This window comes from Asterias amurensis, chromosome 6, assembly GCF_032118995.1.
Source record: "Asterias amurensis chromosome 6, ASM3211899v1".
Classification (NCBI taxonomy): Eukaryota; Metazoa; Echinodermata; class Asteroidea; order Forcipulatida; family Asteriidae; genus Asterias; species Asterias amurensis.
In genome coordinates, this window is record NC_092653.1 from 7906494 (window position 1) to 7925778 (window position 19285).

General features: G+C 40.5%; 1 protein-coding gene across 1 annotated transcript in view; it reads right to left on the minus strand.

Moving 5' to 3' along the window:
* LOC139938537 (Fanconi anemia group J protein homolog) overlaps nt 1–19285 on the minus strand; it is a 77876-nt gene that overhangs the window by 33139 nt on the left and 25452 nt on the right. Inside the window, exons 20-27 of the mRNA XM_071934107.1 lie at nt 19008–19148; nt 18187–18255; nt 17834–17956; nt 16560–16796; nt 15074–15237; nt 14425–14492; nt 12594–12708; nt 9403–11416 (exon numbers count right to left, since the gene is read on the minus strand). Coding sequence (XP_071790208.1) covers nt 9403–11416; nt 12594–12708; nt 14425–14492; nt 15074–15237; nt 16560–16796; nt 17834–17956; nt 18187–18255; nt 19008–19148 — 2931 coding nt within the window. The remainder of the gene's footprint in view (nt 1–9402; nt 11417–12593; nt 12709–14424; nt 14493–15073; nt 15238–16559; nt 16797–17833; nt 17957–18186; nt 18256–19007; nt 19149–19285) is intronic.

Below are 19285 nucleotides of genomic sequence, written 5' to 3' on the forward strand. Positions count from 1 at the left end.
GAATCCTTTAATTCTGTTTTTAGAAGATACATGTACAACCGTTTTGCAGTGACGCAACATCATTTTGTAACACAACATAACTGAATAGTTTCCAACAACAAGCTTTTTAAAACTAGAATAACAAAGAGCAAAGTAAGCACTTCCTTTTTAAAGGCAGTGGACACTATTGGTAATTACTCAAACAAATTATTGGCATAAAACCTTTCTTGGTGACGAGTAATGGGGAGAGATTGATGGTATAAAACATTGTGAGAAACGGCTCCCATTTGAAGTGCCATAGTTTTTGAGAAAGAAGTAATTTTCCACGAATTCGATTTCGAGACCTCAGATTTAGAACTTGAGGTCTCGAAATCAACCATCTAAACGCACACAACTTCGTGTGACAAGAGTTATTTTTCTTTCATTATTATCTCGCAACTTTGACGACCAATTGAGTTCAAATTTTCACAGGTTTGTTATTTTATGCATATGTTGAGATACACCAACTGTGAAGGCTAGTCTTTGACAATTACCAATAGTGTCCACTGCCTTTAATGTATGACGAAACATTCTAGACTAAGTTCCTAAAATGTTTCTGGTTAGAAAACTCCTAGCCACACCTGCGCCTACCGTACCTAGCGCTGAAATATTTACAAGAAAATAAAGCCAAACCAATTTCACAATACATGCAATCACCGCGGTGGCTTAACGTAAAGCAGTATTACCGGCACTTGAAAATATTTATACATAATTTTTAATGACTATTGTCTCTTGGTTACCATTATCGCATCCATTACACCAAAAAATAATTTGTTTTCCCCCTTCCCTCTTCCCAAAACCCTCTCCAACCTTGAAAGTACAGACAAGCACTGCCCTGCAAAGTATGTCGCAACAAAATTAGCATAAAAAATTCCCTGACAATAAAAATTTGACTGCCAATTAACCATATATAGTTGAGGGCTTAAATACCACGTAAGAGAATGGGGTATTAACATCTACAAAACAGTAAAGCTGCCCATAGTTTAAAATTATGGAGTTTTATAGCCGAGTGTGATCCCCCCTCATTAAGAAAATCTCTTTGGTGCCTACCAGCAAATAGTCATCACCTTTTGTCTCAATCAACTGGCTTCTCCGTCAGACACAAAGGTACGGGTATCTTTCAAAACATCCCTTTTGCTCATTCGGTCACCTGATTTTCAAGATTTTTTTTTTTTTTTTTTTAATAAGAAACTAGAAATTGTGAGCTTAGAAAAGCGCTGGATGTATTAAGAGTGAAAAATTGACAAAGCGAAGACAAATTTTGGCGGGAGTATTTTTGAAAAGGGTGAGCGGTATACAGCCAGGAGCTGCCAGCTGTACGAAGGCTTTTTCAAACACAATATCAACCTCTACTCTCCCAGGTACCTATTTATACCACAGGTAAAGAGAAGCAATTACATAGTAAAGCATCTTGATCTGGTGTCTTGATCTGGTAAGATGTAGAACAAGGGTGCCATTCCAACAGCTTTATTTCACGTACTGCATCTCTTTGGAACTCCTTGCCTGGTGCATGTTTCCCTCCATCCTACAATCTAGACTGTTTTAAGAGGAATACCAATTCCTACCTTCAGCTCCCCCGAGTTCTATCCACTTTGAATAATTTGTCTTCTTGTAGCCCCATACTAAGAGTTGTTTAAAGCCTTGTTTGGGGTGAACATCCATATATAAACAAATGTATAACAAAAATGTGTGCTCTGGCCGGGATTCGAACCCACATCTCAATGATTTAAAGACCCTGGACACTGTTGGTAATTATCAAAGACCAGTCTTCTCACTTGGTGTATCTCAAGAAAAAAACTCCATGTCACACAAAGTTGTGTGCTTTCAGATGCGTGATTTCGAGACCTCAAATTCTAAACATGAGGTCTCGAAAACTACGTCCCTTCAGAGGGAGCTGTTTCTCACAATGCTTTATTCTATTAACCTCTCCCCATTGCTCGTTACTAAGTGAGGTTTTATGCTGATAATTATTTTGAGTAATTACCAATAGTGTCCACTGCCTTTAACCACCAGAACTTGAAATCGATACTCTACACCGCTCGGCCATCACACCCTACGTGTTATGGTTGATACTGGAAATAGGTTGAGTTCAATAACATGGTTCCCAGTTCACAATGTTCAGCGCTAGAGATCAGCCCTAAGTTCAAGTTAAATACCATGGTACCTGGAGAAACCTCCCCCATCTGCAGCGTGTCCGTTCGCTAATCCGATCAATTGTTGGCAAGTTGTTGCGGAACATACACAAATTTACCCCGAGGGGCAATATTTACTACCATACCATCATCAAGCCCTCTGCCTGTATAGAAACATCAAGGCCATTAATGACTTTTTGCAGGTAGGTTTTAAACAGTATGGCAGCACATCAATGAACGTGGGACATATGATGGGGTTAGTACTTTGGTGTACACCGACCTATATAATCGCAAATTTTCAAGATCCTTTTCTTCATGGCACAGCCCTACTGTTTATCTCCTACTCAAACTTAAAGCCCATTCTCACACATTGCTCAGGATATTCTTGGGATGGTAAATAGGTAGACCTTTTGAACAGCAAGAGCTCACCGTTTCTCGGGGAGGTAGCTGTAGCCCTGCTCAAGGCGACCGCAGCCGATTCACTCCGAATAAGACAGTGCAAACTCACACAGATAGTACCCTGTGCATTATTAGACTGAGCAAGACAACCGCACTACTACTGCATTAGATGCTTGCCATACATGTATTAGAAACACCAGGGTTAACCCCTACTCTTTCAGGATAAATGTTATGGGTTCCTTTAAAGCCATTGGACACTTTCTGAACAGAACAAAAATTAGAAGTTCACAGATTTACAAATAACTTACAGGGTTAACAGAAGGTAATGGTGAATGACTTCCCTTGAAATGATACTCCATGAAATGCTTTACTTTTTAAGAAAAACATTAAAACAATATCAATATCGATATACAGAGAATAACGGATTTATTTTAAACACAGTCATATCATGACACGGCGAAAGGTGTGGAAACAAGGGTGGGGTTTTCCTGTCATTTTCTCCCGACTCCGATGACCGATTGAGCCTAAATTTTCACAGATTTGTTATTTGATATCTAAGTTATGTTACACGAAGTGTGGGGCTTTGGACAATACTGTTTACTGATGTTGTGCGATTGCTTTAATCTGCCCTCCCAATGCTACTACACGGGACCTTCTGCTTAATGTCCCATCTGAAGGACAAAGCATTTTTAGTATGCATCTTGCTAAAGGGCACAAGTGCCACGACAGGGATTTGGACCCACACTCTGCTGATCAGAAACACCAGAGTTGTCGCCAGGACAATGCTCCGCAGAGCAGGGCCGTGTCAGCTTGTTGTCCAGCAAAGAGTCAACGCTTATGACAGCAGAGAATTCCGTGCTTACAGCTAGCGTATTTTTTTGCTTCTGCACATGCGTACTAACAAGGTATTTTTTGCTTACACAGCCAATCGTGATCATACATGTCAGCACAGAATTTGGCGGTAAGAAAAGCCATGAAATTTGGCCCAGGTTAGCTCCATCACTTTGCACACTTTGTAAGAAAGTTCCCCTGAGAATGGTAGAGTAGAAATCTTTGTACTCTTCCAACAATATTTGCTCAACAATTAATGTCACCACAACTGGTAAATAACTAATTGATCTTTAAACACAAAAACATGTATTTTCAAGTACAAAGCTATTTTCTAGAGATATCCAACCGCATATTAATGTTTAAACGCAACAAGTTCACACCAATTTCTCAACACCACGTCATATAAACCACAAGAGCAACTGACTCTTTGTTCAACCTCAAAAAATTTCACAATATCACATCAAAACAAGTATGGACCCCTTTCATGTTCACCACAAAAGGAAAACGTGAGCATCAATGGCAATAAACTGTCCCCATCATAAAAGTTACACGACAATTTGAAATGAAACGACTGTAATAAACACAGCGTTGGAACGGTTCCCGCAACAATAGAATGCACCCCATAAACCGCCAGAAAGCTAAATAATAGACGTGATGCAATGAAAACAATTCACAAGCACGGTCTAGTCAACAGGGGACCAATTTCATTATTGCTGCTGTTGAGTGATTCTAAAACACAGGGCGCCAGTCAATCCTATAGAAATTTAGTGGTGTTTTTAATTGGTTACCTGTTTCTGCTAAGCGAGATTCTTAAGTTCTTCTTCAACTTTCACCGACTTTATGAAATTGAGATCTTATGTTTTTATTGGAATATCAAACTTCACTTGAAGAAAACAACTAGGCAAGAAACCAGTTGTTACCAACACCAAACACTATAATGGGTGCGTTCGTTTAGCTTCCCTGGGTCGACCCCGGTCTGCCCCGGTACGTTCGAAAAGCTTTGACGGGGCTAACCTGGGTCAGCCCCCAGTGCCCTGCTTGTGGAGTGGATCACTTTGGGTGACCAGAGGTGCATGCCATCACCACGAGAGGGCGAGTGTGGTCGTTCGATTAGCTCTTATCAGGGGCTCACCCGAGTGAGCACTGCGGGGACGACCCAGGGAAGCTTATCGAACGCACCCAATGTAATTGCTATCTGGTAAGCAAACTCAGAGTTTGCGACTAAATAGTTTCTTAGCGACTCGCCAGCAGAACCAGTTACAGGTAGCTTGCGATTGTGCTTGTTCATCAGCCTTCTTTTAACAGGTCCATATTTCACGTTAAAACAGGGATGCTTTCCAACACTAAAAATGGCCAGCCGGGTCAATAATGAAGTAAAATGAACTGGTGTTTTTTGACTAGGAGTCCATTTTTAAACGAGTACGCTGAAACTTAAATTGGATGGAGCTACATGTAAGCAAACTTACTTGCTGAGCTTTAGAAGGTTCACAGATCCATACTCACAAAAGTTGTTTTGTACACACATAGATACATTTGCTAAGCCAGTATAGTAAATTCTTGGTGAGCACAAACAGACTATCAGCCATTGTACTACACTGTTTGAGGCTAACATTATTATTTCAACCTGATGAGCACAGAACGAATTGGCCTTAGCAGAAACAGGTTACCGGCCCAAAATGACAAATCAGTTACAAGTGGTGCACTAGCCATTATTTTGCTTAGGACTGAAATCCGCTAAGAATGATTTTTCTCTGCTTACAAGCTATATGAAAGTTAGACCACCACATCATACCTGGCCAACCATGCTGGCGCCAGGCTTTGGTCTGGTCTGGTTTCAATTTGGTGAGGGCAAGGAAAGTCACAGAAGCGTGACCCCAAAACATCCGGAAGGGTGTATTGTTTGTAAACAACACCATGTGAAAGCCAACAGTACTCTGATAAGAATAAACAAGTCTCAGTAAATTTGATGGAATCAAAATGGAACAAATTGCTAATTTATTGATCAGGGTGCATTATTAAACAATATTTGTATGCGCCAATATTTTTTCTTTTCTTTTTATAATTTTGTTGGTGTTAAAAACACAATTTTTTTTGTTATGCAAGTTCACCACACACAAGGCTAAAAAAGTCACTCTTGGTTAGGGGCTACAAGAATGATCATTAAAAATAAAAATAACTCGTGGGAGCTGAAGGTAGGAATCGATATTCCTCTAAAAGCAGTCTAGATTGTAGGATAGAAGGAAACATGCACCAGGCAAGGATTTCCAAAGAGATGCAGGACGTGGAACAAAGCTGTTGGAATGGCTCTTTGTGAACTATGTCTCACCAAATCAAGAGTGTATGGGTGGGAAGTAGCAGATAGACTGGTTCCATGCTCAAACACCCTAATAGGAGGATCCAGGTCAGACACACTGGTTTCACTTTTTACCATGAAAATACCTGCAAAAAAGACAGGGGCTGGCTGCAAACCTTTGATGAGAAAGAGATTTTAAAGATAAATCTAAACTCTTCACAAACATTACAAACAAGGTTGACGATACACTTCTTCATTTTAATCTTGCCCCGCCCCCCCTCCCCCCACCTGGAACTCTCTGCCTCAAAGTCTAAGAAGATACACATGACATTTCTCACTTCCAAAACTCCCTCAAAACACATCTTTTCAGACTGGCCTTAGAACACATCTGAGATTTTCTTTTATTGACCTGGACCGGCGCTTTTGGATGTCTATACAGAGAAAGCGCACCTTACAAATGCTGTGTTATTAGTTTTCATTCTCTTTCTAAAGCGAAATACTACTCAGGTTGTAAAAACGTTTAGATGCGAGTTGAAAACTGTTGGTTACAGTACATTGAACCACGCACGACGCAATTTTGCAACTGTGAGGTAACGAACGATACTATATTTAGAACTTACACACTTTACAGTTCCACAAGAGTTATTCTTTTAATAGCATGTGAACTGTTCCAGAAAAAAAAAACTACCAGAAAATAAAGTGCGAATGGTGTTGTCAGTACAGGTTTCGGTTATGGCTCCATTGTGTGTCCTTGAGCAAGAAACTTAACCATACATATTGCTTTGTCCTTTTCAATTAAACCCCATCACTTTCGAAGCACTTCATGGCTATATATATATCAGGGCCCAATTTCATGGCTCTGCTTAACATAAGCACAGAATCGGCGCTTACGGAAGCAGAGAATTCTGCGCTTACAGCAAGCATATTTCAGGGGTTAGCGGCAAATTTGTGCTTCTGCCCGTGCTGGCGCAGAAATTTGGCATGGCACGCAAGCTTGGAATCATGATTGTAAGCACAGAATTCGGCAGTAAGAAGAGCCACAAAATTGAGCCCTGGTCTCTTCTGCATAAATATATTCCTGTCTGCCTCTTCATTCTATTGGCCAATTACTACTGACTAAAACTACCTTTTCTAAATATCAGGGATGAGAATCAGTGCTGTCAAAGAAAATTTAAACTGGGATCCAGATCTTAGGAGGTACCACAGTACTTTGAAATGATGGCATTTCCATCTTTTGAGAGGTACACTAGCATGACTAGAGAAGTAGACCACAGAGCATAGGCCTATTTGGTTTCATTTGGAGAAATTTACATCATTTTTTTGTTCACCAGGAAAACTTCTGAAAAGTCTGAATTCAGATAAAAGTATGAAATTTCTTGTCCCTGAAATATTAATAACTTAAGTTTGAGAGAGATGCAAGGCCTGCGCCCAATTTCCTAGAGCTTTAAGCACAAACCTCGCTAAGAATGAAATTTCTGCCTCGATAAAAACAGGATTGCCAACCAAATTTCCTCTGATTTTCAGGATAAGCAAACAACAGCTGAATACCAGTAACAAGCAATATGCAGCAAATGGAAATTCAGTTGGTATCTTGCCTTAATCATCAAAGAAATTTCATGCTAAGCAAATTTGTGTGCTTAGCAGCTCTATGAAATTGGGCCTTGTGGCCTTGCCTTGTAGACATTTTCCTGAAATTCAAACCCTCCGACATTTTCCTCAAACCTCATGGTCTCCGTGGTGACATTTCAAACACTCCAAACCTTTGACTTAGGCCCTCATTTTAGTACACCGTTAAACTCTGGCAGAAACATGTTTTGTGTCAACAACATTATCATGAGACCTCGATCAGGCAAACACGTCTGCTGCGTTTTTACAGTGAACTTGGCTACCGGGCAAACAGAGCGAAATACCCACAACATGAGACTAACAAATAACATGAGTATGATCATTGAAGTGCTCTGTCCTTCTCTTCTCGCACCGACCCACCTTCATTTTCCCCCTCAATGTCATCAGCAAATGAGGGCCATGTTGCGGTCACACCTCATGTAACACGTTTTCTCGGCAGAGACATAACCAGAATTTTGACAAAAAAGTGTACGTGTGCATTTTCGGAGAGGGGGGGGGGGGGTGGTTGATGATAAGGGGAAAACTGTTCCCTTTTTCCCCTGCTGCTCTGTATTTCATTGGTGTTAGAACTTGGAGAGTCACACATGGCTGATTGACCATATGTCACGGGTAGTAACTGTAATAATTTATTCATTTTCAAGGCTGCTTGTTAGCGGCGGGGGGAATATTAGGGTGTAGCCAAAGAGCGCCCTCTAGTGGCCAATAATTTGAGTGGGTTTATTGTATTCCTTTATTTTGCTGTGAAGTACAAAGAACATTATAAAAGAACATACGACAGGCCTATTGACCCCTTGCACGCGCATCACACGCGGCGACCAATGGCACGCTCAACATGTTGGTGGGCAGTTTACATGTATTAACGCCCCGTCGCCTAAAATGCACACTTTACTGCATAATGCACAGCATAGAGTAATATACAAACGCACAGTGAAATTGCCCACCACTATGGAGCATTCAAGATTTTTCTGATGATGACGTCAGGTGAAATGGGTCAATATACCATGTTTGTGAAAAGGCAAGAGCACCAAGGCATCTTCTCCATGTAAAGGGCACCCTTTGTGGAAAATGTAAACTTCTACTGGATCACAGGGCACAAAGGGCACCAAGGCAATGACCTTGGCCCAATTTCATGGCTCTGCTTACCGACGAATTCTGCGCTCACGATCACGAATCCCCGCTTACGTGCAAGCGCCGAATTTCTGCGCTAGCCTTGTAAGCCTAGTAACATGGAGTACGCACGCGCAGAAGCCAAAATTCGCCGCTAACCCGTGAAATACGCTTGCCGTAAGCACACAATTCCCTGCTTCCGTAAGCGCCGATTCTATACTTGCGGTAAGCAGAGCCATGAAATTGGGCCCAGGGGGCATGGATGGAGACCATCACCTTCATTGCAACCTAGAAGTATCAGGCCTGATAAGGACAACCTTTTTGTAGCTCCTCGTGATCTTTTTGTACATTTAAAAAAAAACTTGTCTTTGAGACTTTGGCCTCCCAAGACCCTCGGTTAAAGACACTGGACGCTACTGGTAATTGTCAAAGACTAGTCTTCTCACTTGGTGTACCTCTCTCAACATATGCATAAAATAACAAACCAGTGAAAATATTAGCTCAAGCGGTCATCGAAGTTGCGTGATAATAATGAAAGAAAAAACACCCTTGTCACACAAAGTTGTGTGCTTTCAGAGGTCTCGAAATCAAGTGGAAAATTACTACTTTCTTAAAAACTACGTCACTTCAGAGGGAGCCATTTCCCACAATGTTTTATATTATCAACCTCTCCCCATTACTTGTTACCATAAGGTTTTATGCTAATAGCTATTTGAGTAAATACCAATAGTGTCCAGTGTCTTTAAAGGGAAGGTACACGCTTGGTCATTGTCGAAGACCAGTCTTCTCACTGTTGAGATACACCAGTTGAGAACACTGGTCTTTGACAATTACTAATAGTGTACATTCCCTTTAAAGTTAATATTTGTTTTGAGTAATTACCAATAGTGTCCACTGCCTTTAAGGGAATCTTCCTACCATCATTATCCTCAAACCTCTTTGAACATTGCGTTTTGTGTCAGTACAAAGTGTACCCATAATCCTTTTTAATCTCACCTTGTATCTTTTCTGGATAGTCTCATCAGCAAAGTATACCCCTCCTTTCTTCCTCAGCTGTCTGGATAACTTTGCCGATGTGGTCGGATCCCCTTTACCGTCGCCCTCTTTGTCATCTGTGGTCATGTCCGCCGCGGTGATATCTGAATCGAAGAGCGGCGGGGTGTAATTATGCTCAACTCGGATTCTTTGGATTTCCTGCTCCTCTTCTGGCCATGGTGTTGTTGGATTGACACTACCTTGAGCATCTTTGACATAGTTCTTAGTTGGCGACCCCTCATCTGTTAGATCAACGACTGGACAACCTGAACCTTCAACACCCTCTGTTCTGACATGGCCTCTGCTAGATGTAGGTGGTGTTGCGTCAAAATTTATTTTACCCCGTGGAAAATGGTAGTTCACATTCCCATCAGCATCTTTCCTCCCCACACTCTTGCAAACTGAGGACAACCATCCGACACCTGGAGTCTTAATTATATTAATGGTGCCCTTCTTAAGCGTCCCCTGAATTCTTGGTACATCCACTGTGCTGGATTTGTCTGCACCCGAAGAGTTACTCTTGACCGTCGGTTCCGTGTTGGGACTCACCTGTGTAACTAGACTGTGTGGACCCACTGGAGATGGTTGACTAGGTACCGGACCCGGTTGTCTCGGTACTGATGGTGTTTGACTCTGTACTCCAGGCTGGCACAATGGCGCCATTGTCGAAGCCTGCGTATTTTGCGCGACCACAACATACTGCATGGAGGTTGGTTGGGTGGGCGTCACTTCTGGGTTAACGTGATTCCCATCTGTAGTGTTCAGATTCTTTGTAACCAATTGGGCAGTATTTCCCACTTGGGCAGGATCGCCCATTTGGGCAGGATTGCCCATTGGCTTGGGTGGAAGCACAGGTATAAGGGTATTCCTGGGACCAACTGCGTAGAAACACCCAGGCATCACTTGCGGGTTGAGAGCCACACTTGGTGACTGAACGGGTTGTCCTAATCTGGGCGAAAAACTGTTTGCTGGCACTGGAGAAGGACCCGCGACCAAAGTCGACTGTGCTGCATTTGAAGTGTTGGGTGCACTCATGAAGAACTTTATCGGGGTGGATGCGACCGGATTCGTCTGTAGCCCCAAGGCTGCGGCAACTTTATTTCCAGGTTGGCCTTGTCCAGGGTTTGTGTTGATTATAATTTCTTTGATGAGGTGCCGGGAGTTAGGAAAAAAAGGATTCGTTTTTGGTAACAGTGGGACAGAATTATCCCTGGGCCGTATTTCGCGTATGCCGGGGGTGCACAGTGTTTGACTATATTGGATATTTGGCTGATCGGTCGGTTTAGCAGAGGGGTCACCTGGCACGGGGGAAGACAACGAAGTGGCGACTTTGTTTGTGGATACTATTCTGTGGACTATTCCTGGCGTGCTGGGTGCTTTCGGTTTACGGCTATGTTTGTCTTTCGGCAGATCGATTGGCTTAGCAGAGGGGTCACCCTGCATGGGGGGAGATAACGGTGAAGTCAATCCATTGATCCATTTAAGAAGTGGCATCGGACTAGGGTCAGTACTGTTGGAAAGCCCTGTTCCTGGTGTGCTGGGTGCTTTCGGTGTACGGATGTGTTTGCTTTTCGGCAGATCGATAGGTTTAGCAGAGAGGTCACCTGGCACGGGGGAAGACAACGAAGTAACGCCTTTGTTTCTGGGCCCTATCCCTGGCGTGCTGGGTGTTTGCGGTGTATGAGTAAGTTTGTTCTTTGCCTGATCGCCTGGTTTGGCAGACGGCTCAACGGGCATGGGAGAAGATAACGATGTAGTCAAGTTATTGATCCATTGAACGATTGGCGTCGGACAAATGGCAGTATTGCTAGAAAGACCTGTTCCTGGCGTGCTGGGCGCTTGCGGTGTACGACTATGTTTGTTTTTCGACTGATCGATCGGTTTGGCAGAGGGCTCACCCTGCATGAGGGAAGTTGACGTTGAAGTCAATCGCTTGGTCCAGTGAACAAGTGCCGCCGGAACAGGGTCAGCAGCACTGCAGTTAAGACCAAAACAAAAGTTTTTATAACAGAATTTATAAAAGCACAGTTATGACATTTACAGCTTCTCACAAAGGTTCAATTGAAATAAATCCCTTAGTAAAGGTTTTGTGAAATTTTTGTACGATACAAAACACGTATCCACAGATTTACATTAAACTTCAACGGTTTGAAGAAAATGATGGTAAAAAGCTTCCCCTTAAAATATTACTTACTGTGGTGCTGTAGTCTTTGAGAAATGAGCAAAACATTGCTCTGTGGTTTTCACTTTTTTTTTCCCCCCTCAAAAACTTGAGAAGTAGATAAAAAAACAAAAACAAAATTCTGTTTACCGGGCAGACTAAAAAACAAGGATGTGATAGGCTGTTGAAAAAAAAAGTGAAAGCTTGCTAACAGCAAGCGTGAAAGCTTGCAAGCGTGAAAGCTTAAGAGTGCGCAAGCTTCCGAGTGCAAAGCCTGCTTATATGTACATTTATCTTTGGTTTTGAAAACCTCTGCAATCTCAGGGTTTTTTTTTTTTTTTTTTTTTCTGGTTTAAAGCCACTGGACACTTTCCGAACGAAACAAAATGTTAAAAGATCACAGATTTACAAATAACTTACAGGGTTTACAGAAGGCAATGGTGAAAGACTTCTCTTGAAATATTATTCCATGAAATGCTTTACTTTTTGAGAAAACATTAAAACAATATCAATTCTTGATATTGAGATTTACGGATTTATTTTAAATACATGTCATGACACGGCGAAACGTGCAGAAACAAGGGTGGGTTTTCCCGTTAATTTCTCCTGACTCCGATGACCGATTGAGCCTAAATTTTCACAGGTTTGTTATTTTATATATAAGTTGTGATACACGAAGTGTGGGCTTTGGACAATACTGTTTACCGAAAGTGTATAACGGCTTTAATAATCTACAAAATACAAAGTGGTTCGATGGTCATTAGTCGATATTAGCTTCCAAAGGTATTGAAAGCTGACGAACTAGTTCCTGAGGCAAAGTTGAGGAACTAGTTTGTCAACTCCCAAAACTGAGAAAGTTTTCCGAAAGTGTCCGATGGCTTTCAAACGGAGAAATCACATGCCTGAAAAAAGTCTGAATTCAGATTAAAGTCTGACATTACTCATCCCTGATTAAAAGTTTTCGACTAGAAGTTGAATTTTCTTGATTTACCTTGTGTCATATTTTGATCTCTGAATTCTTGTCAAGGCAAAGTCCTCCAGAGATGATAAAGCAGTCGCACATGATGTGTGATGACTCAAGTTGTTTCTCACCCATTTAGACAGTCCTAATAATAAATAATAATGCATCGTTCTTGTAAAATGCTTTCCATCTATGGCAAAACCCCCAATGTACTGTACATGCATGAAACTAAGTTAAAGGCAGTGGACACTATTGGTAACTACTCAAAATACTTGTTAGCACAAAACCTTACTTGGTAACAAGGAATAAAAAGCTGTTGATCGTATAAAACATTGTGAGAATTCCCTCTAAAGTAATGTAGTTTTCGAGTAAGAAGTAACTTTTAATGAGTTTGGTTTTGAGACCTCAGAATTAGATTTTTCAAGCATCTGAAAGCAGACAACTTTGTGACAAGGGTGTTTTTTCTTTCATTGTTATCTCGCAACTTGTACAACCAATTGAGCTCAAATTTTCACAGGTTTGTTATTTTATGCATATGTTGAGATACACCAAGTGAGAAGACTGGTCTTTGACAGTTACCAATAGCGTCCACCGTCTTTAAAGAACAAAAACAAAATCTTGAACTAAGTAAAACTTTGAATTTTTGCATGGTGGAAATATGAATCAGTAAGGTTTGTGGTAACACAATGTAATGACTATCTCTAATGAGTCGGGGTGGTTCTGAAAAGAACCCTTGGTTTCAACTCGACGTTTCGATCAGTATGCTCTGATCGTCTTCTGGAGAAATCTTTTAACAAAAATCAAAGGTTTGCAAGATGAAATGAAACAACTGGCAGGAGAAATGTTAAGAAAAGTCACACGCTTAGCAGATGGATTTTAAGTGAACTCTTCCTTGAACATGTTGAACAGATCGTGGCCCAATTTCATTGAGCTGCTTAGCACAAAAATTTGCTTAGCATGGAATTTTGGCCTTGATTAAAACAGGATTACCAGGATAAGCAAACAACAGCTGAATACCAGTAACTAGCAATGTGCAACAAATTAAAATTGGTTATCCTGTTTTTATCAATGAAGAAATTAAGTGCTAAGCATTTTTGTTTGTGCTTAGCAGCTCTTTGAAATTGGACCTTAGTGTGTTCGCATTCCTACATGTGTTGGAAGCCAGTTCCAGAGTTCTGGAGTGTCTGGAGATGTGCATAAATACTCTACAGAAAAGTAACACGAATCAACTTTTACAACAACAAAAATCTCAACAACAAAAAATCAGTTCTGACGATCGTGTAAATTAGGACAATCAGTGGTGCCTGTCAAGTTAACATAAGTAAAGGTTTAAAGACACAGGATACTTAAGTTAAATGTCAAAGACCAGTGTTCTCACTTGGTGTATTTCAAAATGTGCACAAAATAACAAACCTGTGAAAATTTGAACTCAATTGGTCGTCAAAGTTGCGAGAAAATGATGAGAGAAAAAACACCCTTGTTTGACGAATTTCAATGCTTTCAGATAGGAATAAAAGACTTCTAGCTAGAAGTCTTTTATTATTTAAAACATTGTGAGAAACAGCGACTTCTGAAACTGCATACATTATTTAAGTGACAAATTACCTTTTTCTCAAGATCTATGCAATTTCAGAAGTCGCTGTTTCTCACAATGTTTTATACTATCAACAGCCCTCTATTGCTTGCAACCAAGTAAGTTTTTGTGCATACAATTATTTTGAGTAATTACCAATAGTGTCCCATGCCTTTAAGCGCAGAGAACTCCAAGGTCAGCAGCACCATGAGATTCGGCCCAGTTACTTGATTACTCCTTTGCGTTTTCCTGCCCTCTACTTGAAAAAGTGGATTTTTAAAAACTTACCTTGAGTATACTTCTGAGTATTTTTATAAAAGCGATGGTCAGCAAGTATCAACGCACCCCAATCTCTCCTGAAAGACATAAGCAAGAATATTTCAAGGCTTTACTCCTTCAGCTCCTTATAACCCAACTCATTTCAAACTCATCTTTGACTTTGAAGCAGTTGGAAAGAAAAACACTTCACACTTTTTTCTCACTTCTTGAATAAACGCCCGGTCACACAGGCCCTGATAACGAGAGCGAAAACGAGAACGATAAAAATGCATGCCCTCGATTGGTTGAATGAGCATGGGCGTATTCTGCATGGAGCTTTTCAACCAATCGCGGGCGTTCCTTTTTTCCGTTCTTGTTTTCGTTATCGGTGCCTGTGTGACCGGGGCTTTAGTACTCAAGAACTAAATCATTCTCTTGAATGAGATATGAGTAGGCCTAGATCTCATACCACTCACTACCAGTCAATAAACCTCTACCAGTCGAGTATTTTGTCATTGTATTGAGTTACTAAAATATACACTACTCACTTGTGTCTTATACATCGGCCTAAGGCCTGGTTGATGGCCCTGTAGGCTTGGATCTCATACCACTCACTGCCAGGCAATAAACCTCTACCAGTCGAGTATTTGTCATTGTATTGAGTTACTCAACTACTCACCTGTGTCTGATACATCGGCCTAAGGCCTGGTTGATGGCCCTGTAGGCTTGGATCTCGTACCACTCACTACCAGTCAATAAACCTCTAGACGTTGAGTAGGTGTCGTTATACTGCTGTTTCAGCTCCACCTGTGTATCTCTGATGCTGGGATATGGTATTCCTACCTGCAGTGTCAATGGGACAGAAAAGCTGTTTAAAGACACTGGACACCATTGGTAATATTGTCAACGATCAGTATCTCAACATATGCATAAAATAACAAACCTGTGAAAATTTGAACTCAAATGGTCGTCAAAGATGCGAGATAATAATGGAAGAAAAAACACCCCTGTCACTTGAAGTCATTCAGAGGCTTGATTTCGAGACCTCAAAATCTAATTCTGAGGTCTTGAAATCAAATTCATGGAAAATAACTTCTTTCTTGAAAACTATGTTACTTCAGAGGAAGCCGTGTCTCACAATGTTTTATACTATCAACAGCTCTCCATTATTTGTTACCCAGAGTAAGTTTGTATGCTGAAAATTATTACCAATAGTGTCCACTACCTTTTAAGCCAATGGACGCTATTGGTAATTGTCAAAGACCAGTATTCTCACTTGGTGTATCTCAACATATGCATAAAATAACGTGAAAATTTGAGAGAGAATAATAAAAGAAAAAACACCCTTGTTGCAATACTTTGTGTGCTTTCAGATGCATAATGAAAGGGTTCTGCTGAAGTCTTTTATTATTTGAGTGAGTAAGTAACTCTTTCTCAACAAACTACGCTACTTCAAAGGGAGTGGACACTATTGGTTATTACTCAAAATAATTATTAGCATAAAAACTTACTTGTAATGAACAACGGAGAGCTGTTGATAATATAAAACATTGTGAGAAACGGCTCCCTCCGAAGTAACACAATTTTTTTAGAAAGAGGCTATTTCTCACTCAAATATTAAAAGACTTATAATATGTTATACATGCTAAAATAATTGTCGTCTCCTGAAACAAAAAAATTTTTTTTGACATTGTTTTAATGTCTCAAAAAGCTACAGCACCTCAGCAAGTAATATTTCAAGGGTTAGGGTTAGCTTTCTACTATCATTATCTTCAAACCGTGTAAGTTTAATATGCATTGGTCCCATGTGTTGTGTAACACATGTAAAAGGACCCAGTGCACTTATCGAAAAGAGAAGTGGTTCGCCCCGGTGTTCCTGGCTGTGGCAGCTGTATGCTCAAAAGCACCTTGTAAACCCTTATATGGTGCTACATAATTGGGTTCTAATAATAAGAATTCATAACTTCAATAACCTATGTTTCTGAAAGTTTGTATATACTCAGCCTTGAGTTCCTTGTTGGTAGATATTTGTCCTATATAAGACTCCAATATTATTGTTATTGATATTATTATTAAATCTGTGGACATTGTGTTTTGCGTCCTACAAAAAGTACCCACACCCTTAAGTGAGAAAATAAAAAGTAAAAATTCTAAGTGAAACTCACCGTCATGACAGCCCTGGCGTTGTTATCGGCAAAGTCCATGCCTTCGCTGACCTTGCCTCTAAACACAGCTAAGAACAAAGCTCCTGTGACCTCCCCTAAAAGGTTGCTTCCTTGCTCAAGATTCTTGATCACCTCGTAGTATTCTCGTAGACTCTGCTCAAAGTTGACTTTATCCGCTCCCCTCGTCTCCGACATCACGACTTTCACCTCAGCCAGTTTATCCCATTGACCCGTGTTCTACAAGGGGGAATTTTAGAATAAATCTCGGTTCAAAGTTCGCAACAGTTGAGTTGTGCACAACTCCTGCTAAATATTCACTCCGAAAACAGAAAGATTAACTTCGCATTCGCAGGAAGTATGAAACAGGCTTTATGTGACTGTAAATATGACAGTTGGCAGCCTTAAGCCCGGTTCATACTTCCAGCAAATGCGAAATTAATTTTCGACATCACATATTTTCACCGAACAATTCACATCAATTGAAATATGCTCAAATCCTGCGAAACATTTGCAGTGAAAACAGCCCTTTTGTGACAACAAAATTCGCTTTGCATTCGCACTCCCAGAAAATATGATCCAGGCTTGAAAATCTCTTTTTATCTAGTGCTCCATTTCACAAAGAGCTAAGACTGATCTTAACTGTGGAATCAACCTAACTGCTAAGCAAAATGGGGTGTCACAGAACAAATCAATACAGTAAATCGACAACTCATTTTAAAGGCACTGGTAACTACTGGTAATGACTAAAAATATTTGTTAGCATAAAAAATCGTTGAAAATTTTGACTCAATTGGTCATCGAAGTTGCATGAGAACAAAAAAAGAATGATAAAATAAAAGGCTTTTAGGCCTGAAGTCTTTTAATATTTAACTAAGTTTTTATGATTTTTGGGATTGAACAAAGAATTGACTAGAGTGGGATTCGAACCAACGACCTCCGGATTAACGTGCCGGCGCTCTACCAACTGAGCTATCTAGCCCTACATGTATGTTGGCGGTGTTTTTTTTGTCAATATCTTTGTTAGGGGGTGCCAGTCAGAAGCCATACAACCGTTAACTGCCGTGTAGCCAGGGATCACACCCAAATTACGATACAACCTGGGAAGCGGCACCCAGGGGATCACCTTAAGGGGATGCAATTTTTTGTTTTCCGATACCAATATAAACCACAAGGGAAACTGACTGGGTACATTTTTGAAAGTTTTTATGCTAACATTTGTTTTGAGTAAATACCGAGTTTCCAGTGTCTTTGATGTTCACCAATTGAAATCTTACCTTCCACCTCTTTGACAGTTTATCCATCATGCCGTAGGACGGGAAGAAACACAAGACTCCGAAGGGAATCTTTACACACACTTGATGGAGAAGACGTCCGATCTCATCTTGAAACTTGTACGTCTGAAAAGTTGGAAGAAAAAAAATAAATAGAAAAAAGTAAACTATAATTATGAAAAGGCCTGGGATTTTTCTTAAGAGCGTAAAATCCTGGGATTCATTTAACTTTTCTAAGAGCGTAAAATCCTGGGATTCAGTTAACTTTTCTTGCATAGTCATGAAAGGAAAAAAGCTTGAGTCCGCTGCGCTTGACCGATCGGCCACAACGCGCCACTACTGGACAGCTCCCTTACCTCAGCACTTTTGTAGGCGCCATTTAAGGTCTCGCTGTTGGGTCCTTCTGCAATTGACGCAATCCAAACCTGAAAAATGGACGGCAAACAAAAAAACACTTAGGATCTAACAATCCAGGACTCTGAGAGCATGGAGTATACCAAATGAAAATCAGACGTCACTGTTAGGCAAAGTCTAAAACCTACTCTGGTAACAATCAATTATTTTTGTCTTTATCCTTGATCAAATTCTCCTGAGAAATAGTTTTGTCTGAAACACTGTCAAGGGAAAAAAAAGGGCAGTTCCCCGACTTTTAACTTTTTCTACACTGAAATGTGTCTCTGGAATATGACTATTTTTGCAGTACATTAGCCTCATATCAGTATTACAATTAATGCAGAGTGTCTTTCCAATGAGAAGCAAAAATTCAGAATCATGAATTCATAAAACTTTCAAATGACAAATTAGAATACATTTTTTAAATTTTATTTATCCATGCGATAAAGCGCCCAACTCAAGCCTGAGTGGCCACTTCAAGGTGATGACTGTACTTGATTTGAGCCATCAACCCAAATCAACTGTCACCAGGGACTCGTTGACACCTACTCACAGGGCTGATACAGGGTTACCCCCTCCACCGTCTTTAAGGATCAAATGGCAAACAAACTCAATGAAGGAGACATGCATCCTGAGACGAAACCGAACCAAACCAAATAAACCAGGCTTTCTGCTTTTTTTTTTTTTTTTTTTTTTTTTTTTTTTTTTAAGCCTTGTTTTGGGCGAACTTTCATAAAACAAAATATAAAAAACACCCTACAAAACAAATAAAAAGACCACTTGCCTGCGACATATTCACGACATGATTAAATTCATGTTGTATCTTAAAGTCAACTCCGAGCTCTGATTGGAACGATGACATCGGAGACAGGGTGCCAGACGTCAAAACGATGGTTCGAGTGTCTTCTCCAAAATCGGTGAAAGCCTAAAAGAAATCAGAAAAGACAAGTTCTCAATTATCTCGGTGGTCTTGTCGGCAACACACTGCTCTAGAATTGCAAAAGTCATGGGTTCGAAACCCAACCGAGTAATATGCCTGTGATATTCTTTCAAAGAGGTCGA